Source organism: Ranitomeya imitator, chromosome 5 (genome assembly GCF_032444005.1).
Source record: "Ranitomeya imitator isolate aRanImi1 chromosome 5, aRanImi1.pri, whole genome shotgun sequence".
Lineage (NCBI taxonomy): Eukaryota > Metazoa > Chordata > Amphibia > Anura > Dendrobatidae > Ranitomeya > Ranitomeya imitator.
The window spans coordinates 685835713-685857642 of NC_091286.1; the positions used below are offsets into that span (position 1 = coordinate 685835713).

At 42.2% G+C, this 21930-nt stretch overlaps 1 protein-coding gene across 1 annotated transcript in view; it reads left to right on the top strand.

Annotated features, from left to right (window-relative positions):
- The window catches only part of ELP3 (elongator acetyltransferase complex subunit 3), a 167097-nt gene extending 154995 nt beyond the window's left edge, over positions 1-12102 (top strand). Inside the window, exon 15 of the mRNA XM_069728398.1 lies at positions 11731-12102. Coding sequence (XP_069584499.1) covers positions 11731-11807 — 77 coding nt within the window. The 3' untranslated portion in view covers positions 11808-12102. The remainder of the gene's footprint in view (positions 1-11730) is intronic.
- The last annotated feature ends 9828 nt before the right edge of the window (positions 12103-21930 follow it).

Sequence of the window (21930 nt, forward strand, 5' to 3'; positions counted from 1 at the left end):
ACTAGCTCCTTTATGAGATGTTAAAAGACCATAATGGTTACGGGATAGCTTGATGTCAGTTTGTCCATGCCATCCTTCCCATAGAGGGCTTTTTTTCTATGGGGGATTATTTTCTCTGTTGGAGCATCTGGATTATAGCACATGACTGGTGCTAGGTAATTGGATGGTAAATTGTGTCATTATTATTTAGATAATTTGTTATGTTAGTCTAATTATCATTGATTGCGCTAATTACCAGTTAATTACTGGGAAATTGTCAGTATTAAATCACTGGGAGAATGGGGAGGGTCTCATTTGTGTTACCAGTAGAGGGAGACACTGCTAACCTAGTAGGGGGGGATGTCTAGTTTGTGTGCTGGGGGGCCGGGCAGTGTTAGATTACTTGTCACTTACTATCTTTTCGATTTGGGATTGATACTTTTGTCTACGTTGTTGCAGGAAAGATATTTGTGCATCTGCTGCTCATTGATGCAATTGTAACAAACCTTCAGTTGTCAATATTGTCACATGGTATTGCGTTTAACGTAGTGATATCTCGCTCTCAGGACATACTTCTCGAATGTCCATATAGTATATTAATGTGTCCGACCACCTGATATTGTAGGGGGCTGCAGAGTCATCATCCAGACTTGTGATATAGAGGGGCTGCAGAGTCATCATCCAGACTTGTGATAAAGAGGGGCTGCAGAGTCATCATCCGAACTGCTAACAATAAACTTTCTTCTGGTGCTCAATTATGTATTTTTGTGGGATTTAGTGACGTTACGCACAGCGCAGGTGTTGGCTCAGATGGTGATTTAATGATTCGCCCATATACGTTTATTATGTCCACCTGAGAACCGGAACAATGCTCCTCGCTCGTCGTCTCCGCCGACGTGAACTTCTTTAGGCTTTAATTGCTTTGAACTTTGGTCCCATCTTTATGTAAATGTACATTTGTAGAAAAGGACAAACACATCCTAGCAGGATGGAAAAAATATAAAGACCGAAGAAAGACGAACAATACGATGTAATTTAACATAATAATAAAGCTCGGAAACGCGGCAGAAACTTTCTTAAATGCAGAGACGGTATTGTGGAAGAAGCGGAGGTATAATTATAGACCAAGGTAGCGATGTTATCTACAGTTTTTATTTAGATGCAGAAATGCAGAAGTTTTATTTTAGTTTCATTTTAAAATCATGAAAAGAAAAAAATCCATTCGTGTATAAAGACGGCTCCGGTGTAAGGAAGAAGGTAAGATCGCACACTAAGCCCTCGAAGCCGGATTATCACACACACTTATGTATTGTCTACCCATAAAGTTTGGATTCCATTAAAAAAATATATTTTTTATGTTTATGGGATAAAAAAAAAGATCATACAGTCGGATGCCGAAATGATGAACATATTGTTACCAGTTCTGACCCCTTTATCATCAGAGGAAGCTGTTCACGGATCTTTTGCTTTGGATTTTTTTAATCTAAATATTTCTGTTTACTCCTCCGGATTTAGAAACTAATAAAGAAGAATCCCACGTTCATCTCTACATTCCGTAGATTTTGATATAAGAATTGTAATCCAGTGGGTCCTTCAGATCCTGCACTTACAAGGTCCTTGACGGGTCAACGGAGACGGGACTGCACTGGAATGGACCATGACTTTTATCCCCTCTTCCTCTTTTATCTTCTTCGCAACCAACCAATATTTTATTTTTGCTTATTCTCCTTCTTCCAAGAACCAAAACTCCCCCCTTCCACATCAGCATAAGCCATAGGGTTATTATTTCGTGGGACGTGTTCATTTTTCCCGATTGTGTTTTTCTGGCATTCAATGACCTGACAATATGATTTTTCGGGGACAGGACGATTATGGCGACATCAAACTAAAAATGCGGTTTGTGTCGCCCTCTTCTTAGACCCTTAAATTTTATATTTTCCTGTTAATGGAGCAGTGTCCGTGTTGGCAGCAGCTGTGCATCTATGCACATGTGACGTATTGGGTGTTTCATTGTATTTTGTAGGAGGGCGGGACGACAAAACAAAATGGCAAATTTGGCATTTGTTGTGATTTTTTATATAGATGTGTGTGTGTGTGTGTGTGTGTGTGTGTGTGTGTGTGTGTGTGTATATATATATATATATATATATATATATATATATATATATATATATATATATATATATATATATATATACACATATATATATATATATATATATATATATATATATATATATATATATACACATATATATACACATATATATATATATATATATATATATATATATATATAATGTAGAAAAGGAGGAACAGCACCAGAAAAAAATACCTTAAAGCGTGCACACTTCCCTGAGCAGCATTCCAATGGCCTTTCAAACAGTGAGCAAAAAGGAAAACGGCACAAAAAGATGTAAAAAGAGGACAAATCCAAATCTCGAGAAAGGATTTATCCGAAACGTTGCCGCGCCACAGGGCATTAAAGTCCTCTTTTTTTACATCTTTTTCTGCATTTTCCGTTTTTTGTTCACTATATATATATATATATATATATATATATATATATATATATATATATATATATATATATATATATATATATTGCTCAAAAAATAAAGAGAACACTAAAATCCCACATCCTAGATATCTCTGAATGAAATATTCCAGTTGTAAATCTTTATTCATTACATAGTGGAATGTGTTCAGAACAATAAAACCTAAAAATGATCAATGTAAATCACAATTCATATCCCACGGAGGTCTGGAGTTGGAATGATGCTCAAAATCAAAGTGGAAGATCAAATTACAGGCTGATCCAACTTCAGTGGAAATGCCTCATGACAAGGAAATGATGCTCAGTAGTGTGTGTGGCCTCCACGTGCCTGTATGACCTCCCTACAATACTTGGGCATTCTCCAGATGAGGCGGCGGATGGTCTCCAGAGTGATCTTCTCCCAGACCTGGACTAAAGCATCCGCCAACTCCTGGACAGTCTGTGCTGCAACGTAACGTTGGTGGATGGAGCGAGACATGATGTCCCAGATGTGCTCAATCAGATTCAGGTCTGGAGAATGGGCAGGCCAGTCCATAGCTTCAATGCCTTCATCTTGCAGGAGCTGCTGACACACTCCAGCCACATGAGGTCTGGAATTGTCCTGCATTAGGAGAAACCCAGGGCCAACTGCACCAGCATATGGTCTCACAAGGGGTCTGAGGATCTCATCTCGGTACCTAATGGCAGTCAGTCTACCTCTGGCGAGCACATGGAGGACTGTGCGGCCCTCCAAAGAAATGCCACCCCACACCATTACTTACCCAATGCCAAACCGGTCATGCTGAAGGATGTTGCAGGCAGCAGATCACTCTCCACGGCGTCTCCAGACTCTGTCACGTCTGTCACATGTGCTCAGTGTGAACCTACTTTCATCTGTGAAGAGCACAGGGCGCCAGTGGTGAATTTGCCAGCCTGGTGGCTGTGAGCACAACCCCCATCTGTGGACGTCGGGCACTCAGATCATCCTCATGGAGTCAGTTTCTAACTGTTTGTGCAGACACATGTACATTTGTGGCCTGCTGGAGGTCATTTTGCAGGGCTCTGTCAGTGCTCCTCCTGTTCCTCCTTGCACAAAGGCTGAGGTAGCGGTCCTGCTGCTGGGTTGTTGCCCTCCTACAGCTCCCTCCACATCTCCTGGTGTACTGACTGGACTGTCTCCTGGTAGCGCCTCCAGCCTCTGGACACTACGCTGACAGACACAGCAAGCCGCCTTGCCACAGCTCGCATTGATGTGCCATCCTGGATGAGCTGCACTACCTGAGCCACTTGTGTGGGTTGTAGAGTTTGTCTCATGCTACCACTAGTGTGAAAGCACAACCAACATTCAAAAGTGACCAAAACATCAGCCAGAAAGCATTGGTACTGAGATGTGGTCTGTGGTCCCCACCTGCAGAACCTCTCCTTTATTGAGGGTGTCTTGATAATTGCCAATAATTTCTATCTGTTGTCTATTCTATTTGCACAACAGCATGTGAAATTGATTGTCAATCAGTGCTGCTTCCTAAGTGGACCGTTTGATTTCACAGAAGTTTGGTTTACTTGGAGTTATATTTTGTTGTTTGTTTAAGTGTTCCCTTTTGAGCAGTGTGTGTGTATGTATGTCAGGTTTAATAAGTGGGATTTCTTGCCTTATAAATGGTGTTAGGACCATCAGTTGTGTTGTGCAGAAGTCTGGTGGATACACAGCTGATAGTTCTACTGAATAGACTGTTAGAATTTGTATTATGGCAAGAAAAAAGCAGCTAAGTAAAGGAAAATGAGTGGCCATCATTAAGAAATGAAGGTCAGTCAGTCCGAAAAATTGGGAAAACTTTGAAAGTGTCCCCAAGTGCAGTGGCAAAAACCATCAAGCGCTGCAAAGAAACTGGCTCACATGAGGACCGCCCCAGGAAAGGAAGACCAAGAGTCACCTCTGCTTCTGAGGATAAGTTTATCTGAGTCACCAGCCTCAGAAATCGCAGGTTAATAGCAGCTCAGATTAGAGACCAGGTCAATGCCACACAGAGTTCTAGCAGCAGACACATCTCTACAACAACTGTTAATAGGAGACTTTGTGCAACAGGCATTCATGGTACAATAGCTGCTAGGAAACCACTACTAAGAACAGGCAACAAGCAGAAGAGACTTGTTTGGGCTAAAGAACACAAGGAATGGACATTAGACCAGTGGAAATCTGTGCTTTGGTCTGATGAGTCCAAATTTGAGATCTTTGGTTCCAACCACCGTGTCTTTGTGCGATGCAGAAAAGGTGAACGGATGGACTTTACATGCCTGGTTCCCACCGTGAAGCATGGAGGAGGAGGTGTGATGGTGTGGGGGGGGGGGGCTTTGCTGGTGACACTGTTGGGGATTTATTCACAATTGAAGGCATACTGAACCAGCATGGCTACCACAGCATCTTGCAGCGGCATGCTATTCCATCCGGTTTGCGTTTAGTTGGACCATCATTTATTTTTCAACAGGACAATGACCCCAAACACCTCCAGGCTGTGTACGGGCTATTTGGCCAAGAAGGAGAGTGATGGGGGGCTACGCCAGATGACCTGGCCTCCACAGTCACCAGACCTGAACCCAATCGAGATGGTTTGGGGTGAGCTGGACCGCAGAGTGAAGGCAAAAGGGCCAACAAGCGCCAAGCATCTCTGGGAACTCCTTCAAGATTGTTGGAAGACCATTCCCGGTGACTACCTCTTGAAGGTCATCAAGAGAATGCCAAGAGTGTGCAAAGCAATCATCAAAGCAAAAGGTGGCTACTTTGAAGAATCTAGAATATAAGACAATTTCAGTTGTTTCACACTTTTTTGTGTGTATATATATATATATATATATATATATATATATATATATATACACATATATATATATATATATATATATATATATATATATATATATACTTATTAATGATGAATAGTAAAAAAGTTGGTCACACAGGGTTAATAGCAGCGTTGACCGAGTGCGTTACACCGCGGTCAACGCTGCCATTAACCCTGTGTGAGCGCTGACCGGAGGGGAGTGCGAAGCGGGCACTGACTGCGGGGAGGAAGGAGCGGCCATTTTCTTCCGGACTGTGCCCGTCGCTGATTGGTCGTGACTGTTTTGCCGCGACCAATCAGCGACTTGGATTTCCATGACTGACAGAGGCCGCGACCAATGAATATCAGTGGTAGACCGACAGACAGACGGAAGTGACCCTTAGACAATTATATACATAGATTGAAGTATTTAGCTAAATTCATGTCTTCCTATGAATATCCATCCCATCGGAGAACCATCTTGGCAGGGTGCGGATCCTTCACCCTTGGAAGCTCACTAACGATTTTTTTTCATGTTAGTCTCGTGGTATTCGTTGACTTTTTTGTTTTGTGCCAAATTCTTCAAAATAACTTGTGCGGTTAAAAAATGTTCTTTATTTTTTGTCTTTTTAATCTTTTTTGCACCTTGTTAAGTGCAAAAGTTCAGAATGTTGCTAAATTTGCACAAAAAATCCAGCCACAAATAAAATCTCTCCATCAAGGGGACAAAGTTGGGCAAAAATCTAGCAACTTTTTAAGTAGTTGCAGTTGGTTTCTGAGTCCTTTTCTTTTCCGCAACATCTTTATTTTTCCATTGATGGAGGTTTGTGCAGGCTTATTTTTTTGTGCGGCAAACCTTTTTTGTTTACCCTGCTTTACAGTATGGTTTAATCAATTTTATATTCTCGTAGTCCATGCTTTTTCAGATATGGCGATAGCACATATGTTTATATTTTTATTTTTAAAATTTTCTTTATTTTTAATGGGTGAAATTTTTTTTTCTTAAAATTTTGTACTAATTTTTTTTTTTTTTTAGTCTTCTCGGGGTACATGAACCTGTGATCGTCTAATCACTTATAGTATATAGAGCTCAGCCTGTGGTTGAGCTTCTCAGGAGTACTGGTAGGACAATGACAGGTGCCACGTTACTCCATTTGTTCTTCGCAATTGCATTGCGGCGAGCCAATGGAAGCAAAAGCGTGTGAGCAGAGGCACACATTTCTTTTAATTGTATCTACCATGCTCTATATATGGGGATCCGCTCCATGATGGTTAAGGGGTTAAAGAAAAAATAAGATGGAAATAAAAACAACCAAAAAAATAACATAAACTAGGCCACAAATGACTGTTGGAAGCGTCTTCCTTACATTTTTAATGTATGTCTTATGGTTGTCACCGGTGTCTAGACGAAGCCTGAAGACCACGCACCATTGATCATCACATTGCATCTTTCTTCTCCTCTGACTTGTTTCAAGAGAATGATGCATTCAATTTAAAGGTCTGTAACTTTTGGACAATCCCCCCCATTCCCTAATCTCACTGTAGACAAATGATAAAACAATGGTTTTCGTAATCTCATCTTGAAGGATGGTTCCATCATAACGGAAGTCATGCGTGTGATGTTCTCCATGGTGTATTGGCATTTTTCACGGGTCGTTCTTGGAGGAAGATTTCAGTCCTCTGGTCTTTACCCGATGTATTTATTCATGTAATTAATCCTTTAGGAAAGTAGACCATAGAAGAATTGTTTGTCAGGTGTTCGTGGATCAGGAGAGTGGGGACAATGCAGAAGAAAGCTTGTGAAGGCTCAAACTCCAAATTGAAATTTTTTTGTTCTTCCGGGGGGAAAAAAATTAACTGTTCGTACATAAATGTAAAATCTTGACTTCCCAGTCAGCAGAGACGTTCCCGAGCTGATTACATCCTAATAAGTCATTTCACACTTTGTAGTTTAAAGAGCCGATTGTAGACTCCGGAATCCAGAGGACTCGGAGAAGGATGAAGCCATAAACGGAAACTGTGAGGACCTAACGTCAGCCGCCACGCCATGAGGGATGAGACATGTTTACTCCGGGTCTCATTAGTGTCATGTGGCTTTCCCAGCAGGAATGACACACATTCCCGTTTTCGGAGGCTGAGCATAGTGCGCCTTTGGCTATACACACAGCAATATCCATGACTTTATGTACCGAGATCATCACCATCGTGTGACCCAGTTACGCACGGACCCCTAACTTCCCATCACAGAGTGTAAAATCCACAGTGGATGAAGAAAATGAGACTTTGATTTTTTTTACAATAAGGTCTCATGAATGTTGTAAAGGTTATTTAAAAAAAATAACTTATCATCGTGAAAGTATCATGGGAAATAAGAGGGAACAGAAGAGGAAGATGATGATGGATGCAATCATGGAAGTCATGAAGCCCTCTAGACTGGACCTTCTGGAGAAACATCATTCATGAGGTTACGAGTAGAGTTGAGCGAATTTAGCAAAATTTGGTTCGGATTACGATCGCCGGCGAATGTTGGAGTCAGTGGGACTTGAGTTGAGCGAATTTGTTCAGAACTCATCGTCAAACATAAATTCGGTACAAATTGGGATTCGGCGATCGTTTCTGAACATATTCACTGAACTCTAGTTACGAGCAGTCCGAAGTGGCTGGAGAAGGACAGAAGAGGCTACGGAGAGAGGTTTCCTTTCCTTCTCTTGTAGGAGGTCGGTATATTGAGATGATTGAGAAAGAAGAGATTGTCCTTGACACCATTAGACCTCGTTCAGATGTCAGTGATTTCTCTTTGAAAATTGGTCTTTATTTTTTGCCTATACGTTTTGGATCAGATTCTAATCGATGTTTCGTCAATGATCAAAACCAGATACATGACCATTTTTTCATGTTACTCATTCCAGAAAAAAACAGCTATGTGTGCGTTTTTTTGACATTTTTACTTGCTTTTTTCCCATTAATTTGTATGTATGAAAAACACAAAGAATTGATATACTGTGGATCTCCTAAAACACCTAGCAGGTAAAAAAACGGGAAAAAAAACATGATTTTTTTTAAAGCCTCGTTCACTTTGCTCGTTCTGTAAATATACAATGTTTTATGTCGTAGAAAAAATGCTGCAAAAACACTACATGTAATACTTTTATCCTTATAGTTATATGGAAAGTCATTTTCCTTCTCAAACATATTATTGAAGAGCTAACTAGGTGAATGAAGGGACAGTCTGTACAGTTTGATCAGGGATGGACACATGCAGACTAGCAGCTGCAATGGGCTGAGAAAAGTAGCTGCATCTACCACACAGGCAGATTCTTCTTTTCACCATTAGAGATGACCTTCTCAAACCTTTCATTGAAGAGTGAACTCCATGAATGAATGGACAGTTTATACAGTTAGACATGGGGTTGACACATGCAGACTAGCAGCTGTAGCAGGCTTAAAAAGGTAGCTGCATCTTCTACACAGGCAGAGCTTCTTTTCGCCATTAGAGATGACCATCTCAAACCTTTCATTGAATAGCGAACTCCATGACTGAAGGGACATTGTACAGTTAAACCAGGGGTTGACACATGCAGACTAGCAGCTGTAACAGGCTTAAAAAGGTAGCTGCATCTTCCACACTGGCAGAGCTTCTTTTCACCTTTAGAGATGAGCTTCTCAAACCTTTCATTGAAAAGCAAAACCAGTGACTAAAGGGACAGTTTGTACAGTTTGACCAGAGTTGGACACATGCAGACTAGCAGCTGCAACTGGTCGAGAAAAGTAGCTGCATCTTCCAGCAAAATACTAAACTAAGTCCTGGAAGAGTGAATTAATACCGTCCTGATTGCTGATTATTTTTTAAGGGTCATCCCCTATTCGGGCATACGAGTATCATAGACGGGGGTTCCCGCATTCGGAACTTACCACAAAGTCAAAATGAAGAGCTTCTCTGTACGACCCGGCTCGTCCACACATTACACAGGCATTGGATTGGTTGGCAGCAGCATGAAAAAGTGGCCTGGCCACTATTATGGCCCGTCAGCGCTGGTGGCCAAGTTGATCTCCGGGCTAGCTTTTGTGTACATGTTGCATTCTATATACATTAGTTACAAAGTTCCCGCTAATGATAGTGCTGCTATTTCCATCGCTGGGACCTCGCTGCCCCCGGATGTCGCATCTGACGGTAACATCAACTCAAGCATCAACTCCAAAACCCAAGCAAAGCAGGGACATAGAAGCTAGACCTGATAATTTCCACGGACGCTGTTCAGACTGGAAGCTGAGAGCTTTTACGCTGTAATGGAACTTCAAGGTGACTCTCGAGCCGCCGCTTCCGTTACATTACCCGATGATGGGCACAAAGTGGTGGCGCGGAGAGCGCGCTGCATTATACATGTGATTGTGGGAATTACGTTTATTACATCGGGGTCTTCACTTCCATTCTCGTCCTCTGCATTTTACAAGTTATGTTCCGTGTTCTCGTCTAAGAAATCTCTAATGCTGTAATTTACCAAAAAAACACCGGAGCACTAGGAATTCCTGCCTTTCAGAGAAAAGAAATCTTCTTATTTTTCAGTGTCGCTCTAGGCTTTCTGCTTTTGTCTCGCAATTTATTTGGTTGCTGCAATACCAGACACAGCCACTGGACAAGAGTGGCGCTGTTTGTAGGGTAATAAAGTGGAGCTATATTGTAGACTGACATACGGGGCAGCTGGTGACTCTTGTTCCCTCCCTTGAGTTGCACAGTGTCCTTCATGCTCGGCTGTAAAATCCCTGCATCCAACCGCTGGCGGCGTACAGCTCTGGGGGAGTAAAAGTAATGACACCCTGACACATTGAAGTAGTGATCTGCCACTGTGCAATGTAGAAGAAGCCCAGCACAAACCGCAGAATTCTGCATGCAGCTCTGAATGGTTCAGGATGAAACCTGATCATCTCAAGAGCAGTACAAACATGTAAACTACAGAACATCTACAGTGATTCCACAGCAGAATAGTGAGTGAAGCTCTGGAGTATAATACAGGATGTAACTCAGGATCAGTAATGTAATGTATGTACACAGTGACTGCACCAGCAGAATAGTGAGTGCAGCTCTGGGGTATAATACAGGATGTAACTCAGGATCAGTAATGTAATGTTTGTACACGGTGACTGCACCAGCAGAATAGTGAGTGCAGCTCTGGGGTATAATACAGGATGTAACTCAGGATCAGTAATGTAATGTATGTACACAGTGACTGCACCAGCAGAATAGTGAGTGCAGCTCTGGAGTATAATACATGATGTAACTCAGGATCAGTAATGTAATGTATGTACACAGTGACTCCGCCAGCAGAATAGTGAGTGCAGCTCTGGGGTATAATACAGGAGGTAACTCAGGATCAGTAATGTAATGTATGTACACAGTGACTGCACCAGCAGAATTGTGAGTGCTGCTCTGGGGTATAATACAGGATGTAACTCAGGATCATTAATGTAACGTACACAGTGACTGCACCAGCAGAATAGTGAGTGCAGCTCTGGAGTATAATACAGGATGTAGCTCAGGATCAGTAATGTAATGTATGTACACAGTGACTGCACCAGCAGAATAGTGAGTGCAGCTCTGGGGTATAATACAGGATGTAACTCAGGATCAGTAATGTAATGTTTGTACACGGTGACTGCACCAGCAGAATAGTGAGTGCAGCTCTGGGGTATAGGTATAATACAGGATGTAACTCAGGATCAGTAATGTAATGTATGTACACAGTGACTGCACCAGCAGAATAGTGAGTGCAGCTCTGGAGTATAATACATGATGTAACTCAGGATCAGTAATGTAATGTATGTACACAGTGACTCCGCCAGCAGAATAGTGAGTGCAGCTCTGGGGTATAATACAGGAGGTAACTCAGGATCAGTAATGTAATGTATGTACACAGTGACTGCACCAGCAGAATAGTGAGTGCAGCTCTGGGGTATAATACAGGATGTAACTCAGGATCATTAATGTAACGTACACAGTGACTGCACCAGCAGAATAGTGAGTGCAGCTCTGGAGTATAATACAGGATGTAACTCAGGATCAGTAATGTAATGTATGTACACAGTGACTGCATCAGCAGAATAGTGAGTGCAGCTCTGGAGTATAATACAGGATGTAACTCATGATCAGTAATGTAATGTATGTACACAGTGACTGCACCAGCAGAATATTGAGTTCAGCTCTGGAGTATAATACAGGATGTACACAGTGACTGCAGCTCTTTGAGATTCGATTTACATATGAATGATACATTTGTGATAAGTTGTGAGTATAAATCTCTACGGTGGGTATTTGATGCTTATTTATCGCCAGTTCTGTACACAGGATCTTGACAACTCATTGACAGTTTTGAAGTTCCTGACTTCTCATTTGTTCTCGTCTAGGTGTTGGCACCAGAAACTACTACAGAAAAATTGGATATGAACTAGAGGGGCCCTACATGGTAAAGAGACTTGATTAAACATGGCTGTCAAGGGTCTTTAAGATGGAAGAATAAAACGATCAACCTCCTTGAAAGCAATTGTGCAAGTTGGAGCAGAGGAGAATGAGGATTCGGTCATCGCCGGCTTCAGAAAATGCTGTATTTTCATTGTGGATGAACAGCAGGAGCTTCGCTACTTTTGCTCTTCTTATAGATACATGAAGCTAGTGCTCAGCTTTGTTGTACGTTCTGTTCTGATCTAAGATGTTTCTGTTTTTATGAAATAGCTAAATATTATTTATACTGAAATAAACGCACAGCTGTCTCCGATAAATGGTGACGGCTTCCAGTGTCCATCTCCGAGAAAGAAGTAGGAGATCTCCAGGTTTATCCAGAAGAAACCCAACTTTTGTACCTGCCGTGATTCACCTTTTCTTGTGTTCCTTGAAGTCAGAAAAACTTTTTTCCTTATAGGTACCACAAATAATAATTGATAATGCTGGGCATGGGCTTAACCCTCCGTCACATACAATATTCGGACTAACGAGTTCACATACAATGTGCCTGTCAGGCGCCTGCTGGAAAAATACCTATAATATCTAATGTTTGCAATTTCAGTGCTCTAAGGGTATGTGCACACGATGCAGATTTAGTGCAGAATTGGTGCAGAACTGCAGCAGATTTTTCTGCTGCAGAAACGCTGCAGAACTGCACTGTGATTTACAGTACAATATAAATCAATGTGAAAAGAAAAAAGCTGTGCACATGGTGCAGAAAAATCTGCGCAGAAACGCTGCAGATTTCAAAGAAGTGCACGTCGCTTCTTTTGTGCAGTTCTGCAGCAGATTTTTCTGCACCATGTGCACAGCTTTTTTCTTTTCACATTGATTTACATTGTACTGCACAGAAACTGCACAGAAACTGCACAGAAACTGCACAGAAACTGCACAGAAACTGCACAGAAACTGCACAGAAACTGCATCAAATCTGCAGATGCAGATTTAGTGCAGAAAATTCTGCACCACATTTCCTACGTGTGCACATAGCCTAAAAGTGATCAGTGACCTTCATAGGGATGTAATAAAAGAGACTACACATAATCAGTTGCAAAAAAAAACATTTACTTAACATAAAACTAATAACTATGAAATACAAACTTTTCAAAACTCCCGCCAAATAGTCCCCAGTTCGACTCTCTCAAAAAAATGTACAAAGAAAATTTTTGAACACAAACTTAATTTTAAGGTACCTTAAGTACTATTAAAAACATATTCAATCAGAAGTAGATGCTGAGGTTTCCCCAGAAAAGTCACACTTGCAGAGCAAATAGCAAGAATTACACACCATTTTTGCATGTGTCAGGCAAATTGCTTTATGACATTTGAGACATTCATAATTTGAAAGCCTTCTGGTTCCGCTTTCCGTTTGGCAGGTGGTGCATCTCCTTCTTTTGTGAGGTGGTGCAGATGGTGACTTTTCACCATCATCTTCTGGGCGGAACCTTTTGAGCTGAACTTGAAGGCGAGAGGGGATACCGATTGTTTTCACGCTTCTCCTGCGTAGCTCTCCAAGTACTAGTTCATGGGCCAATTTTTTCAGATACAATCGTCTACGTAGTGGTTCACACATGATACACACACTGGATACACATGATGAGAGCATTATACTGCCTCTGTACAAATCCCTAGTTAGACCGCACATGGAGTACTGTGTCCAGTTTTGGGCACCGGTGCTCAGGAAGGATATAATGGAACTAGAGAGAGTACAAAGGAGGGCAACAAAATTAATAAAGGGGATGGGAGAACTACAATACCCAGATAGATTAGCGAAATTAGGATTATTTAGTCTAGAAAAAAGACGACTGAGGGGCGATCTAATAACCATGTATAAGTATATAAGGGGACAATACAAATATCTCGCTGAGGATCTGTTTATACCAAGGAAGGTGACGGGCACAAGGGGGCATTCTTTGCGTCTGGAGGAGAGAAGGTTTTTCCACCAACATAGAAGAGGATTCTTTACTGTTAGGGCAGTGAGAATCTGGAATTGCTTGCCTGAGGAGGTGGTGATGGCGAACTCAGTCGAGGGGTTCAAGAGAGGCCTGGATGTCTTCCTGGAGCAGAACAATATTGTATCATACAATTATTAGGTTCTGTAGAAGGGCGTAGATCTGGGGATTTATTATGATGGAATATAGGCTGAACTGGATGGACAAATGTCTTTTTTCGGCCTTACTAACTATGTTACTATGTTTATACCACCCAAATTCAACATAGCAAAAAATATGACCATTGGCCAGCGTTTGATGTTTCTGCTGACGTTGAAAGTGGAGCACATCTGATCTGCTGTATCCATACCCCCTTTGGTGGCATTGTAAAATGTAATTATCTCCGTTTTTTTTTCTGCCCCAGTCCCAGGATCGATGGCAGCATCATCATGAAGTGTTGATAGAAGAAGTACGATTTTTTTGGCATGTGGTACATAGGAAACTAAAGCCTTTCCATTATGGAATGCAAACATACTGCTGTACTGTTGTCTCTCTTTCACACTTACAAACTGTGGCAGCAATTCCCTTTTGTTTTTTCTTACAGTTCCCACATATGACAGCTTCTGAATTTTCAGATAATCAATCAGATCACAACTTGTAAACCAATTGTCAGCTGTAATATTGCGACCCGATCCAAATAAGGGTTCAGCCAGTCTTTTTACAACATCAATGGGTTTGTTGCTCACACAGTAAGGACCTTCTGGTTGTTTTCCTGCATAAACTTCCAGGTTGTAAGTGTAGGTCTTACTGGCATCAACAAGGGCATAAATTTTTATTCCATATTTGTTTGGCTTTGATGGAATATATTGACGAAAGGCACATCTACCACGAAAACCAGGGAGCATTTCGTCAATAGTGAGATTCTCTCCAGGGTAATAACTTTGTTTACAGTTTACAACAAATCTTTGAAATATATCACGAATTGTCATGTGTTTTGCGTTCGGTTCGGGTAGTTCTGTCGTCAAACCGAAGGCAACGAAATAGAATCTTGAATCTGTTTATGGACATAACAAGGCTAAATTTTTCAACTCCATCCCCATCTTTACCCCAAAGTTCCTCCAAACTTTGTCTATTTGCCCTATAAGCTCCTGCAAGGTACAGTAATCCAAAAAAAGCACGCAGTTCTATTTCATCTGTGGGCTTGATGGTTCTGTTGCAGATGTACTTGTCCTTTATAATGTCTATATATTGGTTGGTATATGTGACAATAGAGTCCAGAATGTCATCTGTAAATATACTGTTCCAGCATTCAACTGCAGTTTTTGCATTACGTGCAGTTCCTATTACTGCAGGAAGGTGAGTAATAATGTTTAAAGGTTCCCTACGTTTTTTCTGGAATGGCGTCTTGTTCCATTTAGTATTTTTATCTTTTCCAATATAATATGATCCAACTTCTTCATCCTCACCACTGTCACCATCTTGCTCTGTTTCAGAATCCAGGACACATTCTTCCACCTCATCATGAGAATCAATCTCACTTTCCTCTCCTAAATCCTCATTCAGTGAGAGGTCTCTATCATCTAACAGCATGTTTGTTACTTCCTCAACATCAAGTTGTTTGGATAAATTGTACATTTTCCTCTCCATTTCAGCAGATAATCTGAAGCAAGAGAAGGAATATGTTAGGGAACTACTGTATATGCCTGAGCAGCACACTTTCTTTTATAAAATCTCCCTTATTTCTATGAAATATCCTCACATTTTGTGCTATACATTCATAAAACAAGCTAAATAAACTATTGTGATGAATAAAAACATAAAATACCAACCTTACTGAATGTGACGTATTCACATACAATGAGCCTGAGAGATCTGTGCAGCTATATCCTCTCCCCTGAAGCTCTGAAATCCAACTGTGATATCAGGTTTCACAGACCTTCAAGAGACAGGAGACTACCTGGAGGGAGGGGGTTTCCTCACAATCTGGTGAGGAAGGAGAAATGAAAGTAAAAGAGAAGCGCCTGTCAGATCAGTTGTATGTGACGGAGGGTTAAAGGGGTCGTTTCATCTTTAATGGTAAATATTGCAAAGTGCTTGTAAAATCAGGCAATCTGGCAATCTACCTCTTTTTAAAAATCCTCCTCGAGAACAGAGGAAGTTATTGCTCATTGTCTAGGTTACCATCCACCTCTGCAGACTATCAGAGGTGGTTCTTCTCCAATGCAGTGAGCACAGGGCTTACAAGCTCTTTGGTAAACTTGCAAGCGCTGCTCTAAAGCTTGTCTGATCCTGATGCTGCAAAGAGAGGCTACACAGTCTGGGTCAGCGGAGAAGCCTTCTAGCTTGGACAAGTTTGGTAACGGCTTATTCCATTTAAGAACCAAGGATCTTGGACGAGGTAACATCCAGAAAAATCAATCTTTCTTTCCAATGAAATATCAATAATATTTCTGGTGTTCTCCAGACTCTTACTCGACACATGTGGCCACGTTAAAGTGCTAGTCAACTTCAAGGCCAAGAAAACCCTTCAAACTTAACCCAAAATAACATATTTTGGACTCTATTTGATAATTGATGTATCCATCGGAAAACACAAATTCCATTTTTCAGGAGTTCAGATTGAACCTCTGATGGAGTCACAAAAGTGCTGTCAAAACATGATGTTCACATACTCTAAAGCTACTGGATACCTCGGATGGCAGCTTACCTTCTCTGCATACAAAAAGACTTGGATATGGTAATTCAATGTCTCCCAATCTTTCCATCGAGGATAGAACGATCACATTTCTACCTAAAGCAAGACTGTGCACGGCGACACAGAAGGAGAAGAAAGTTCTGCCACTAGGGAAAGATACAAAGGGGCATCCCTGAAACTTGCCCTGCGTGACCCTGAGCTTCCTACCGTCCCTAGATGGGTTCTTTTAGGCAGTGTGGTAATCATGTATCCCTGTTTTACCGTAAGTACCACCCTGACTAGTGAGTAGGACAGCAGGAAGGCTAGTCCTGCTCCAACATAAAGACAGAGGGGAAACAGACATGGATAAAAGGAAACCGCAATGATACAAAAACACTTAATCGAGTGGGTAATGGGGAAGGAGAGGATGGGGCAGGCAAAATAGGAATAGAGACTGTGAGACACGCACACAAACCAACTACATGCAGATATCTTCTGAAACAACTGCAAACGCCTGCTACTTTCTCAGCTCACTCCTCCAGATCCAAGCCAGGTAGTTGCAAGCTATCACTGGCAACAACTGAAGCTTAGAGAAGAATATTTAAACCAGATGGAAGTGATGAACTCAGGACAGAGAGTTTCAGGACGCAAACAAGACTGATAAACACTTGTGAGAACAGAGCAAGGAAAACCTGAACTGCTAATAGGAAGGTGAAGCAGTTCTAACCAACGCAGATGTACGTGTAACCAGACGCCGCAATCTTCTGACCTCACTCCACCACCCACTAAGAAGTCAGAGAAGATCCTTCTAAGGTGTCACCAGAAGTTCGAGAGTGTGTGAAAACATCTCTTCCCCACTATGAAAAGTCTTCCACATGGTAACCTCTGAATCTATCTTCATGGGTTATATTGCCAGATTTCTAGGGGGCTCCATGTAGAGATACCCTTGAGTCCTGTCGACATGAGCGTCTTTCTACCTCGTTACTAGTATATTTTCCTCGGTCATTCCGAATCACTTTTTCTTGCCGTACAGTTATGGAGAACGTGTTTGGATAGCTCTGTCCTCTCTACGAGAATGGATAAACCAATTTCCCACCCATTCAGCAAGCTCTGCTGTCTGAGAACCATTATTGTGCTTTCCATGGAACAACGTTTACATGACCACGGACCGTGATTTGGATTTCCGAAGGACGGTTCCTGTGACCAGAATACGGAGCTACAGTTATATTGCATACAATGACAAATCTATGTATAGACAGAGCACCCGTGAAATCACCTGTCAATTATATGAAATACACACTTATGGAACGAGCCTGCTCTACACTGGAAGATGCCCAGTGTCGTAAAAGAGCTGAAAGATTTGCAGGACCCACAATGGTAGTCCATAACCGCTGGACCAGAGCCCGGCGTAAATCCTACTCCCTGCGGCATCCTATGATTATTAGTCCCCGGCGACTTCTTGTGTGTCAAGCCTCAACATAATGAGATTACGGGGTCTACTAATCCGAGGAGGTGCCCAAAGCTCTGCTCTACCGTCCATGGTCAATTGAGGTTGTACAAATCTTTTTGCTCAGCTGTAGCGTCCAAACATGTATCATTTTGTGAGATATATATCTACACTATGTGCAGAATTATTAGGCAGTTTGTATTTTTGCTCATTTTTATTATTGAACATCTCCAGAGCTGTCATCAATCTAAAAGGTAATAAAGCTGAAACCAGAATATGCAAGAAAGTCTGTGTGGTTTTGTCTTAGGAGAATTTCACTGTTTATAGAATTATTTATCTTCAGGAGAAACTGAAATTTTCCATCTCAACTGTTTATTTCCATCTTTTACAGTGAGAATAAGAACAAAGATCAATATACAAATTACATTACTGACGTTTCACAGAAATCCCAGTGACCAATATATTAATATCGCTGCCCTTTTCCTCAGTGGTGATATATTAATATATATACACTGCTCAAAAAAAATAAAGGGAACACTTAAACAACAGAATATAAATCCAAGTAAATCAAACGTCTGTGAAATCAAACTGTCCACTTAGGAAGCAACACTGATTGACAATTTCACATGCTGTTGTGCAAATGGAATAGACAACAGATGGAAATTATTGGCAATTATCAAGACACCCTCAATAAAGGAGTGGTTCTGCAGGTGGGGACCAAAGACCCCATCTCAGTACCAATGCTTTCTGGCTGATGTTTTGGTCACTTCTGAATGTTGGTTGTGTTTTCACACTCGTGGTAGCATGAGACGGACTCTACAACATGCACAAATGGCTCAGGTAGTGCAGCTCATCCAGGATGGCACATCAATGTGAGCTGTGGCAAGAAGGTTTGCTGTGTCTGTCAGCGTAGTGTCCAGAACCTGAAGGCGCTACCAGTAGACAGGCCAAAGCAAAAAAGGTTAGGCCTGCACCCACTACCAAGTCAGGAATGGTGCAAAAAGATATAAAGGGTAAGTGCCAATGATAACGGAAATCATACAGAGAAGAAGCACCAATAAATACCAGGTATAAAAACGACAAGATTTATTAAGTATATTAAAGAAGTAAAAACACAAATAAGCAAAAAGGGGATGTGACAGGGTAAGCCAGAAGCAGGTGGCACCAAAAGCAGAGGCAGGTACACTCAGGTATATACAAGAAAGTGCAGTAAACTTTGCTCAGGACTAAATGAACCAATACTTGTGCAGAGATACACATATGCACAAAGTGAACACAAGAGGCTGTATACCACCTATGAAACGAGCAAAAAAAGGTCCAATGAAGGATCAAGTAATAGAGGTAAGTTACCTGAGTGAACACTGGAGCTCTGAGGTGCCACCGTCCCCAACGCACGTTTCGGCGCTTTAGCCTTCCGGGGGAAGGCTAAAGCGCCGAAACGTGCGTTGGGGACGGTGGCACCTCAGAGCTCCAGTGTTCACTCAGGTAACTCTATTACTCGATCCTTCATTGGACCCTTTTTCTCTAGTAGCCTTCCACGACAGCCACAGGAGGTTGTCTCCATACCCTAATGGGGGACAAGAAGCACAAGAGGTTAAAAACCCCTCCCACCTCCCATTAACCAGTGTCTTTCCTGTTCCCCATGGGGCATGGAGAGCTTCCTGGTGCGCTTCGCGGCCAGCTCTGCAGTGAACCTTTTTATTTTTTACTTTGCCGGGCATTGGTGGTCGGGCCCCGGGGCTTCCTCCTCCGTTATGCTCCCTGTTTCCTCCGGATTCGGGACCGCATTCCTGGTCCTCCTGCGCCCCCCCTGCGGGGTAAAGCGGACTGGTGAGCCCTTTCTGGAGGCCTCCTTGAGCTCTCCGGCATCTCCCCCTCCTGTGCGCGCTGTTCGGCGACCTGGAAGTCACGTTGTGTTCTACTCCCGGGTCGGCGCTCGTGCATAGGAGCAATATCCTGTCCAGCGTTATGGACTACTGAACGGCGTGTGAGGCACGCTGCACCCTCGCACGCCTGCCTGGGACCGCGGAGGGGGAGGGGCGGCTAATTGCCACGCGCTGGTGCAGCTTATTTCCTATATAAGCTGCGAAGACGTCTCAGGTAAGCCTGCTGTAAGCATGGATTCGTCTTGCCCTGCAGCTGCAGAGCCCAGCGCTCCTCAAGCCTCAGTAAGTGCGGCAGAGATGGATCCCGTTTTAAGGTAGTTTAAATATACAGGTCCTTCTCAAAAAATTAGCATATAGTGTTAAATTTCATTATTTACCATAATGTAATGATTACAATTAAACTTTCATATATTATAGATTCATTATCCACCAACTGAAATTTGTCAGGTCTTTTATTGTTTTAATACTGATGATTTTGGCATACAACTCCTGATAACCCAAAAAACCTGTCTCAATAAATTAGCATATCAAGAAAAGGTTCTCTAAACGACCTATTACCCTAATCTTCTGAATCAACTAATTAACTCTAAACACATGCAAAAGATACCTGAGGCTTTTATAATCTCCCTGCCTGGTTCATTATTCAAAACCCCCATCATATGTAAGACTAGCGACCTGACAGATGTCAAGAAGGCCATCATTGACACCCTCAAGCAAGAGGGTAAGACCCAGAAAGAAATTTCTCAACAAATAGGCTGTTCCCAGAGTGCTGTATCAAGGCACCTCAATGGTAAGTCTGTTGGAAGGAAACAATGTGGCAGAAAACGCTGTACAACGAGAAGAGGAGACCGGACCCTGAGGAAGATTGTGGAGAAGGACCGATTCCAGACCTTGGGGAACCTGAGGAAGCAGTGGACTGAGTCTGGTGTGGAAACATCCAGAGCCACCGTGCACAGGCGTGTGCAGGAAATGGGCTACAGGTGCCGCATTCCCCAGGTAAAGCCACTTTTGAACCATAAACAGCGGCAGAGGCGCCTGACCTGGGCTACAGAGAAGCAGCACTGGACTGTTGCTAAGTGGTCCCAAGTACTTTTTTCTGATGAAAGCAAATTTTGCATGTCATTCGGAAATCAAGGTGCCAGAGTCTGGAGGAAGACTGGGGAGAAGGAAATGCCAAAATGCCTGAAGTCCAGTGTCAAGTACCCACAGTCAGTGATGGTGTGGGGTGCCATGTCAGCTGCTGGTGTTGGTCCACTGTGTTTCATCAAGGGCAGGGTCAATGCAGCTAGCTATCAGGAGATTTTGGAGCACTTCATGCTTCCATCGGCTGAAATGCTTTATGGAGATGAAGATTTCATTTTTCAGCACGACCTGGCACCTGCTCACAGTGCCAAAACCACTGGTAAATGGTTTACTGACCATGGTATTACTGTGCTCAATTGGCCTGCCAACTCTCCTGACCTGAACCCCATAGAGAATCTGTGGGCTATTGTGAAGAGAAAGTTGAGAGACGCAAGACCCAACACTCTGGATGAGCTTAAGGCCGCTATTGAAGCATCCTGGGCCTCCATAACATCTCAGCAGTGTCACAGGCTGATTGCCTCCATGCCACGCCGCATTGAAGCAGTCATTTCTGCCAAAGGATTCCCGACCAAGTATTGAGTGCATAACTGAACATTATTATTTGTTGGTTTTTTTGTTTGTTATTAAAAAACACTTTTATTTGATTGGATGGGTGAAATATGCTAATTTATTGAGACAGGTTTTTTGGGTTATCAGGAGTTGTATGCCAAAATCATCAGTATTATAACAATAAAAGACCTGACAAATTTCAGTTGGTGGATAATGAATCTATAATATATGAAAGTTTAATTGTAATCATTACATTATGGTAAATAATGAAATTTAACACTATATGCTAATTTTTTGAGAAGGACCTGTACCTTCTTACACCGCTTCCTCTCTCATTTCAGGGAGTCAAGCCTGGCCCTAGAACCGTTACTAAAGGCAAATGCGCTACCTGTAATGTGATAATGCCCTTAGATTGGGAGAAAAAGTTGTGCCAACCTTGTACGGATAAAGTAGTCCAGGCGGAACACCCTTCTTTAATTGAAGAAATTCGCTCCCTGGTTAGGCAAGAGGTCCAAACCTCTTTAGCCACACTCGCC